We start from the raw sequence: 10,412 nt of genomic DNA, 5'->3' as shown, positions 1-10,412 counted from the left end.
GTCAGCTCAACAGAACACACAAATTCTTAAAAACTAGCAGGTGGCTGCTGCACTACTTGTATGGGCTTTTCCAATCTACCTTCACACAATAGAGCGGTTTTGTAGGTGACACAAGTGGGGCAGAACAGGCTGCACCATCAAAATACAGCAAAATTACATTGGTCAAGCATTCCAAGCTGTCTTGATTGCAGAGATTCGTAATTGCTGAAGCTCAACAAAAGGCGTGCAGCCTCCAGGAACCTGCCAGAGAGTGAGTTTGAGCCCTGCGGCGACAGGAAAATTTCACCGCATGATGGAAACTACACAGTAACAAGTACATACAAGCACTGGTGGAGACTGTAAACAAAGGGAGTCGGGAGCAATGCAGACAGCCTTTAAGCAAGGCATGCCTCCTCTCAGCACATGTGGATAGTCTACGCTCTCAGCTATTCCCAACACGATCAAACATGAGACATGCAAAACTGATGCTGTCACTTAGCCAAGGTGTAAAGGATGAAGGAGGGGTAGTTTGTCTCACTTTGCCTTTCAGGTCATGGTCCGAGCAGGGACTCAAGAGCATGGGCACAGCCCAGCAATCCCTTCTCGGCTGTAAGCACAGCATGCATGCCAAGCAGGGAGCATGCCCACATTTAAAGCTGCATTACAGTATGTAACCTGAAAAGCAGCTCAGATTTGACTTGCTGGAACATGGGACCAAATTGCCTGGCTAACAGTTTGCTTAAAGGCACCTTCCTCTGTAACCACTGGGACACAAGTAACACGAAGCTGGACAGTACCATTTGCAGACACACTTCACAGAAGAGGTGCAACACAAAACATCCAGAACAGATTCTTGCCTAGTGATTAAACTGCATGAGAAGTACAACAAAAATTAAATAATCCCTGTATTAAAGAACAGCAAAAACCCTATTTATGCAAAAACTCAATTTGGGAGTGGGGAAGTGACTAGTGATCCCTGTTTTAAACAAGTAAACAAACAAATCCTCTCGCAGAACATGAGAGTGAACAACTGTCACATCAAAGCAAAAATGCTGGCTCTAAAACTGAGAGCTGATCAAGAACTAGTAGCAAGTGGACAGCTGAGTTTGCTCTTGCTTGCTCAGATGTAGCTGCCAGTTAAATCAATACCAGTTACGCCTTCTGAGACTGAAAGGCAGAACTGAACATTACGACTCTGATTCTGCTAAACTTAAACATATGTAAATAGCCTCTGAGTAGCCCCACTGAAATTATTAAAATTCCTCCTGTCGGTCTCAGATCACTGGTAATTATTAACACGGTCAATGTTTCCAAAGCTTATTGTCATTTGTTATTTATCAGTCTCATCAGTAATCTATCATTTTGCAGGTGTAACAGTATTTTGGTCAACTGAACTACAGCCAGACATGAGGTAAGCAGATAACACTAAAAGTTTTATTCCAGTTTCACTTCCACGGAATCTGAACTTGAGGCAGTCGGTATTAGAAGTCAGCAAATATCTTCGGGAGCTTGCTTTTACGTTTTCAAACTATCTGAACTAACGTGAATCAAAATTCATCTTTTTTTCAAGCGGCGCTGCCTTAATGATGTCAATGGGCCACGCTTTCCCATTCCACTGAAAAAGAGGATGAATTTCAATTAATCACCAAGAGGAAAATTAGGCCAATGTACCTGGTCTAGTTTATCTTTTATATGCTTATTACACCATATCGAAGATCATTTGCTAAACTGATTCTACAGCTTGATGACATTTTAATGAACACACTATAGTTGCTTAATTAAACTGTTAGAAACAAAATCAGGGATTCACAAACTATGGCATTTTATTTCAGAGGCCTTTGCTTACATTTGTACAATATATTACATAATTCTCCATTTTCTGCAGAACCTAATATATATTTTATAGCTTTTTTCTATAAGCTTTTCCTTCAATGTTTGTCAACAAATTTTTACAGTCCTGTACAATTCTGAATACTTTGAAACCATTTTCAATAAAATCAGTTAACCTTAAGCACACACTACGAAGACTGAAAATGCTTTTCTTAGAAAAGTCAAATGTAAAGGATTCTGACACTCTAGCATCTACAAACAAAATGCTTTGAATTCTTACATGTTGTATTGCCAGAAAACAAAGAAAAACATGCCAGCCCCTATTTCCCCAGGCAAAAGAAGTACACAGAACTACAATTAAAACAGTAAAACAACCTGTACAATAAAGTACTGTGTATTAACAGTGCCAGGTATTAAATAGCTTGAATGAACACTTCCGCAATATACAAATGTCTTACAAAGGTATATAATTAACAGGAGAGAGCTTGGGATCCATACAACATAAAATCAATACAAGTGAAAACAGTTTGAAGTTGGTTTTGGAATTTGTACAAGGCATTTAAAAAATTAAATGTCTACCACTCAGCTTGCTATTTATTTTAAAAACAACTACCCTTTTGTGGCAGTGTTCATATCAGCGACCACAAATTATAACCTCACACCTTACTCCATCTTGAAGTCCTCTCCTTGAAGCTCGTAATAAAATAAGCATTACAAATGAAATATTTGTTGCTTTAAGGGAAAAGAAACATTTACAAGAAAACACAAAAATATAACTGTTATAATCCATTATGAATAAATATACACTTTAAACTGGCTAAATACAATCTTTATACATTAAGATTTAATACAGTTTGTTAGCCATTTTCTTTCTTTTTCATAATGTATTTTATCAAAATTAAAAAAAAAATACTGTTTTATAGAAAAATGGCAAAGTACAGTAGTTTCATTCCAATTAATGGGTTCTTAAAACCCAGAGTAACCTATTTAAGCCTAATTCAAACCTGTAAACATTAGTCAGTCTTTTTTTTGTTGTTTTTTTTTTTTTTTAAAGGAATCCTCGTATTTGGTTATCAGGACTGATGTCAAACATCCTACTAACTGCAGGTTTTGAATTGAATACATGTGCTTGACGTATACAATTAAAGCCACTATAAGGTGACTTAGCAGTTAAAAAACAATTAGCTTGTACAAATGAAAATAGGTTCAGTATTTGTCATAAATAAATGGAAAAATATCAAATGTTCCAGCTTTAACAAAATACCAGGGAATACAGTAAGCCTTACCACATTTATTTAGATCAACCCAACAACTATATGCTTATTGTACTGTCTCTACAGGCAGTGAACAGCCTCCATTTGCCACAGTGGAAGGCCTTCGAGTCACTAGACTTACAATTCCCAGACAAGTTGGAAACAATTATTGCTTGAGGAAAAGCAGTTTGTTGTACTTTTTCTTCATAAAAGTGCACTTAAGTGCAAAGTTAGCTTGTCAAGAAACAACTTTAAATACAAAATAGTGCTTGTCTGAATTTTGTGCCACTGTGCAGTATAAAAAAAAAAAACAACACAAAAACAAAAACAAAAAAGAGTGGCCCTCAGCAGCCATTAAGTGCAAAGTGCTTTGGCAAGTCCTGCTGTCACCTGCACTCAACTGACATTCCATTCTGTGATGAACTTGACATAGATGGTTCTGCTAAAGTTAACATAACTGCAGCTGTAATGGAACTAGAGGAAGGTGATGAGGAGGAAGATGATGTAGTAGCAGCACCTGCACAGGAAGAGGAGAACACAGGTTATAAAAATATATAAATTAAGCAATAAAAACATTTCCCATTCAACAACAAGCATTGGTATATACTGACTCCAGCAACCAATGCCCAGTAATTAAAAAGAAAAAAGCCTCCATTCCCTAGTTTTTGTGGGAAATACTGAGAGACAGCTTCGGCCCTGTGCAGGACAGCATGGCATTGCCCCTTGCAGCCCTGGTTCACTGGCCAACCAGATCAAGGGACCAGCCAGAGGACGGCAGAGTTCATTCCTGACCCACAAGCACAGTCAACTGTTCCCTTTCTTTCCTGGGGGAGTCAGCACAGGCAGGGCCTTGTCCCAGCACTGAATCGGCACATACACCCTGCTCCGGCAGGCAAGAAGCAACTGCAGTCACCGTGTGATGGTTGCAGCCACAAAATCTTGCTACACCTGGCATTTCAGTCTTTCTTCTTATACTCAGTGAACTCTTAAATGTGCACATAAACAAGATGGAGAAAATAATCCTTTTAATGCTGCTAGAAGCAGGCACACTAGAACATTCCCTAGAGCATCAGGTAAAGCAGCTTCAGAGAAACAGAGATTTAACTGATGGTCTCCCTTAAACTCATAAAATAAATAACTTATTCTAAGGAGAAAGTACTAACTAGACACACAAGCGGATTATTGTGTAACTTGAAGAAAAGTTCCAAGTTATTAATAACCTTAGATACTTTGTTCACTGCTTAGTTTATTTTTCTGTACATTTTCTCCTGTATAAAGTATTTCTGCCTAAACAGAATTAAACAGATTGCATGCCTTTTTAATGTTTTTCCCCTTACATAGTCACTGGATATCTGAACTGTACCTTCTAGAGGTCATAAAATAACTGTATACAGTGTTTTTAAAAAAGTGAACAAAACCACACTCCTAATAGCACACAACTCCCTAAAAATCATCCAGTTCCTTTTAACCCCTTAATAACATGACATGCAGTTTAGCCCCCTCAAAGCAGAATTTAGTTCCCAGCACTTACTTTCCCGCTCTTTTTTCTTTAAGCGCTTTCTTCTTCGGTCAATGGAAGCCACCTCAGATTTCAAGGACAGGTAATGCTTCCTGATTTCCTGCAATTTTTCTTGGAGAACTGTTATGCGCTCGGCACTAGTCAAATTTTCCAAGTCAGCTGCAAGTTAAATGATCTCTGTTAGTTATTGTATTGCAGCATTTCCAAAACTGTCTGAATTTCAGTGAAGCGGGAAGTACTCAAATCTTAGTGATGTGCTTGGAGGTAGCAGACAGCAAAGCCAAGAAACGCAATAAACAGCAGCTGCTGTTCCTATCACAAACTTTGTCCATTTTTTATTATTTTTTAAAATAAATAGATACACTTTTTTTTTTTAAGGAAGTGGGAGAGGAAGAAAATGCATGCATTCCCCTCTGCATAGGAAGGAAGGGGGAAGAAAAAAAAAAAAAAAAAAAGACAACTGGTAAAAACATAGGAGTCAAAACTAGTTTTGAGTCCTTCCTAGAGCTCATTTTGACCTAATACACTAAGAAGGTCAGTCTTGCCCAACTTGTCTTGGTTGTTACCAAAGCAGCAGGTTACAAATCTGAATAGTTGTGGGGTGGTTCTAATCGAGTTCACAGCACATGGGCCATAAGGTACAACTATACAGGACCTCCTCGCTGGCATCCCACACAGGGATGTCAATGGACATAGCCGGCACGGGAGCTGCCCCTCGGGCTGTTTCCAGCTGGGAGCTCCCCACAGCATGGCACACAGCTCTGAGGGGGCACAGGCAGGAGGAACAATCTCTGTTCAGTCCCTTTCAACCACAGGTAAGTCACACTGGAGACACTCCATTCAAAGACATTTAAGAATCATTTAAACTACCGTGGGGCGCAGAATGCACCTCAACCTATAATGAAGGTAGCACCAAGGACCAAAAGCCACAACTATATTAGGCTGTGGGAAGATGAGGAAAGCTAAGAAAACTTGCAAGTGTCTTAGACCTCTGCAACAGCAGGAAACATGTTAAATAGCACTCCAAAGTCCAAATCCTGCCAAGCAAATTTAGCACGCGCAATATAGCCAAGGTAGGAAGAAAGAAAGGAGCAAAAGCTCTTTAAATGCATTGCACAGGAAATCTGCCCCATGAATCTCAGTAGGCCGGTGAATCTCAGTAGGCCAGTAAATGACAAACACCTATTACATCACACAGTCCTGAAGAGCAGCAGAATGTAACTTGACTGTGAGGAAGTACTAGGAGAAAAATACTTTTAAAGTAGAGTAACACCGAGATTCAGGGATGGAGAAAAAAAAATGCAGGGTCAGATTCTCTCACTGCAGAAACAGCTGGCTAAGTGGAAAATTCCCTGGGCATGAAAATAACACTGCTGGCAAAATAAAAATAAAATAAAAATAAAATAAAAATAAAATAAAAATAAAAAAAGAATTCAGCGTACGTGTCTGCACAGCGTGCTATGCCAGCTCTTCCCTGTTCTCACTTTATGTGAGGAACAGCAGCCTTCATGCAGCCTGGGACAGAGCGCAGAAAAACACAGAGCATAATGCTCCGAGAACTTCAGAAACTTGACATACACTAAGGTAATCTGTGAATACTGAATGAGATACTATGGATTACTTTAAGAAGTAATTTAAATCAGTCACACTACACAGTTTCAATTTGACCTTTAAAAGCAAAGAGAAAGCAACTCATGCAATGCTATACACCCATGGTCAGTACTAGGGACAACAATTTGTTGCCGACTATACAATTAAATACCCAGACACTGTAAGAGAGAGGGCTAAAAATAACAAGCTTTTGTTTTTAAATAATTATTTTCAATTGTTTACTTATTGTTGTATTGAGGAAGAAGGCTTCAATCACCTAATATTTTATCTTACTTCTCTTTTCTCCCCACTGCAAATAATGCTGCAACAGCACAAATGCGGAGGCAATTAATAAGTCACATTAATATCAAGGCATTAATAAGCTACTGAACTGTTTTTCAGATAGGCAAATGCATGAGCCTTTCAATACTGCTCACCCCTAGCTATACGTGTACCTGTAGCTGACTGACACAAACACACTGGAAGTTCTTATTACTAGAAATAGTAAACATGTCCTGGTTCACTAAGGCAAAATGGAAGGGGAAAAAGCTACAAATCAAACATGTATCTGAACAATAACTAGAGAATGAATGAGGAGTAAAACAGCAGAAAATGTCAACACAAGAAGCACATATAGTGGGTAACATTCACGCCAGAATGACAAGTCTGCACAGGATGGTAAGAACAAGTCAGCGCAGGAGTCGAATCTAAAAACAGTATTAGAAGAGTGCGATACAGGCAGTTTCCTGCACTGCAAATGCAAAAAAAAAAACCCCAAAACCACCAACACCAACAAAAAAACCGATTTATTTTTTAAATCGGGATTTATCACAAAATTAAGCAAACTGAGGATGGAATAATTTTAGGGAAAAAAAACAAAACACACAAAATTCAAAAAGCCTTCTTATACTATACTGCAAGACCACACTAGGCGTGTTTTGAAGAAAATACTTACACATTTGAAAACTCCATTTGTAAACTTTGGGTAAACGATTATTCTGTTCTTTGAGATCAGAATCCTTCTCTCCATTTTTCCCGCATTTTCCTGGAGACTGTGTTCTTGCGGGTGATTTGGTTTGGTGAGATTTCATGCCGGTAGAAACCGATTTTGCTGACTGAGACTTGGACACACTTTCACCAGCAGATAGTTCCTCACTGTCACTGCTGTTTGCTGAAGAAACAAGAAGATATACTGTTACAAAACAAAACAACCTTCCTGCCCAAACCAAAGCTTATCAGAAGCTACCCCTATGCTGATTTTCATGTAACAGGAGTTTGTTTGACCAAAATACTTTCAGTCTAAAATGCTATAATCATCCTGGTACATAAGCTTGGCACACAGCTCTTTGCATCACTAGTGCCTAAATACAGGACCACAAAACAGGTATATAATGGGGCCTGTCTAATGCTGGCATGCTGTGAAAGGGAAACCTTGCACTGGAAACACCATCCAGCTAGTTGCTGTGCAGGCAGATTCATAGCTATTATGTGGACCTATGAGAACCAACATCCTACAGAGCTAGAGGGTGGATAAAAGTACCAGACTGTGGCTCTACAATCCACCCTGAATACTGCTAAGTATATTGCTGAAAGTGCGTGCAAGAAGGTAAGGGGGAGGTGTAGGGACACACATCTTGTAAGGAGATTCATGAATACAATCCAATTGTTCGAGGTCTGTATAGGGAAGGTGCACTCTACTCTCTGAATGATTCAGGACAGCATCATACTTGTTACTTTAAAACCATATCCATAAACAAACTGTCTACATTAGAAAATAAGGCAAAGAGGCAGTCCAATGTGTCAATGTAGGTGTAAAAATTATCCACGTATTTCTGCTTATGGGGCTATACTTTTTCTAAAACAGTTAGCAAGACTGATTGTTATGTCCTATCTCCTGTTTATCTTTTTTTAATATTAATTTCCAATACAGCATTCAATATGTACAAACCTCTATCGCATTTTAGAGCTAACACTTTTCACTGTACTCCTAGGACGTGTAGCAGAAATGAGAGTGAACAATTGGCCTTTTTCTTAGCCTTATGTCACCGTTATTTATTTTAGGTTTTTTGTGTTAAAATAACTAGCAATGATCTGAATTTGCATGACATCATCTACAAAAATCCTCAGACACGATGATCAAATTCTTTAATTGCAGAAAAACATCTTCGGCTGACCCAAAACAGAAGAACCTCACCTCACACTGAAAAAAACTTTAACTATAAAGCAACGGACTAAACTGAATGCAGTTTTCTAATCACCCAAAGGAGAGTAAAAAAAATAATCTAGAGACATGATTTATGAATAATGAGTGAAAGAATGAAGCTTGTTTAGTATTACAAAAATAAAACTGAGGTGGAAGCAGGGGCAAGAGATTTTAATTCAACAGAAGTCTAGGGAAGCACTGGAATAAAATGCCATGGGGAGCTGCAGAATCTCCATCATTAGAGTTGTTTTTTAAAACATGTTCAGTAAATATTAATCAAGAGAAACTTAGGCCTCAGTTGTACCTGCCCTAGGTGTTGACAAAATGAACCCCGAAAGTCTCTTTTGGTTCTGGTATTTATGATCTGGTGATCTACACTGGAAAAACTGAACACCAAGTTACACATGGTATGACAGAACTCAGCTGGCTGAAGAGCTGCTGTTGCCTGCTGGCTTAATGCAAAGGCAAGAGTTGGAGCTGCCACAAAAGCAGCTTTAACTGGTAAACCTGAATTTCACAAAAAGAATTTTTTGCTCACAACTGACTCCACATTTTTTCTATTTATTGCCCTTATTACATACAGCAGTGCCTGAAGTCGAACAAAAAGAACGCATACAGACCAAGAACCGTATGTGGTACAAGAAACAATTCTAGCTTTGAAGTCCTTGTATCCTGACGAAGACATAGGTTGAGAAAAAGGGATAAATTCACCAAATCAAAAGGGAACAATGGCAAGGCTAAAAATTGTGTCTAAGTTATGCAAATTCAGTTTGTTTTGTTACTTTAATTCCTGGGTTGAGGGAAGGAATAAGGATTATGCAAGGAGGAGATTAGTGAAATGGAGTGAAAAAGGATGAGAGAATGTGAAAAGGAGATCAATGAACATGAAGGATGGGTGGGGTGAAAGCAAATACCAGACCAGAATGTACAGACTTTTACTAAAAGCTGTTAAAAGAAAGAAAAGGTGGCAGGGAGGAGGAAGAGAGAAGAAAAAAAGGCATAGCACATGCTTTCTATCCTTGCTTTAACTGAATTTTTTAGAGCTATCCTCCTAGCTTCACTTTCTAGCTGACTGTTCCCTGGTATTTTTTATTAACAGTGAGATGAGGCAGTAATTGATCTAGCTGTCTCCTGAACACGTGTGCATATGTCTCTCTAATACACCTCTGCTTTTATGAAACTTCTCTTCCCCAGTACTGTGGTTTGTATTCCAATTAGCTTCTACAACTACAAAAAAAGCTGCAAAAGCTGCCTTATTTACTGAAGATATAACAGATGATACAGGAAGAAAATAGAGCCTATATTCTTGTGGAATTATGCTCATATTTGCTACTGGAAGAGATATAAACCTCCAAAAACTCATGTTGCAGAAAATACAAAGTATAATTTCATCCAGGTCCCAGTCTTTCCTCTAAAACATGCAGCTATCATGCCACAGATTCCTGTCCCGATTCTACCAAGTGTGAAATACTCGCTTTCTTAGTTCTCCCGAGTTACACAATATTAAGGACCTCTTAGAAATAGGCCCAGAAATAACTCAAGAAATTTAAAAACACTTTGGCATTCAGCAAGAGTAGTTTCTTCATTTAAACAGTATTAAGAACTCCCTGATGAGAACATTTTGTCCTAATACATTTTTTATTTCCAGACTTCATCTCCTACAATCGTTCAAACAAATGAGACAGTACCTTCACAGATTCGTTTCACACTGAGCTGCTGTACTTACTAGTTTTACTCTTCTTTTTGTTGTTCACAGATGTTTTGTGGCTTCTTTTCTGCTTTTTTGAGGAGCTTCCTCCTCCCTGAGCATCTTTAAGTCTTTTTTGGCCTGTACAGACTATAATTGGGGAAAGAAAAAAACAAACGAACAAAAAAAAAAAAACAAACAAAACAAAACAAAACCCAAACAAATTAAATAAATACTTGCAGTGCTGTGTGTTTGTCTCAGAAAATACACTTCAGAGCTTAAGTTAATGCAACAATGCAACCGTTCCTGACTATCCTTACTACGCCTCAGCTTTCTACTTATATTGACAAG

General features: G+C 38.4%; 1 protein-coding gene across 1 annotated transcript in view; it reads right to left on the bottom strand.

Annotated features, from left to right (window-relative positions):
• Window positions 1–1,784: 1,784 nt before the first annotated feature.
• Window positions 1,785–10,412, bottom strand: part of ARID4B (AT-rich interaction domain 4B) — a 92,889-nt gene continuing 84,261 nt past the window's right edge. The window contains 4 exon segments of the mRNA XM_069800722.1: window positions 1,785–3,579; window positions 4,594–4,740; window positions 7,127–7,342; window positions 10,101–10,211. Coding sequence (XP_069656823.1) covers window positions 3,449–3,579; window positions 4,594–4,740; window positions 7,127–7,342; window positions 10,101–10,211 — 605 coding nt within the window. The 3' untranslated portion in view covers window positions 1,785–3,448.

The sequence above is a fragment of the Haliaeetus albicilla genome, chromosome 13 (genome assembly GCF_947461875.1).
Source record: "Haliaeetus albicilla chromosome 13, bHalAlb1.1, whole genome shotgun sequence".
NCBI classification, from domain to species: domain Eukaryota; kingdom Metazoa; phylum Chordata; class Aves; order Accipitriformes; family Accipitridae; genus Haliaeetus; species Haliaeetus albicilla.
This window is presented reverse-complemented; position numbering and strand designations above follow the sequence as displayed.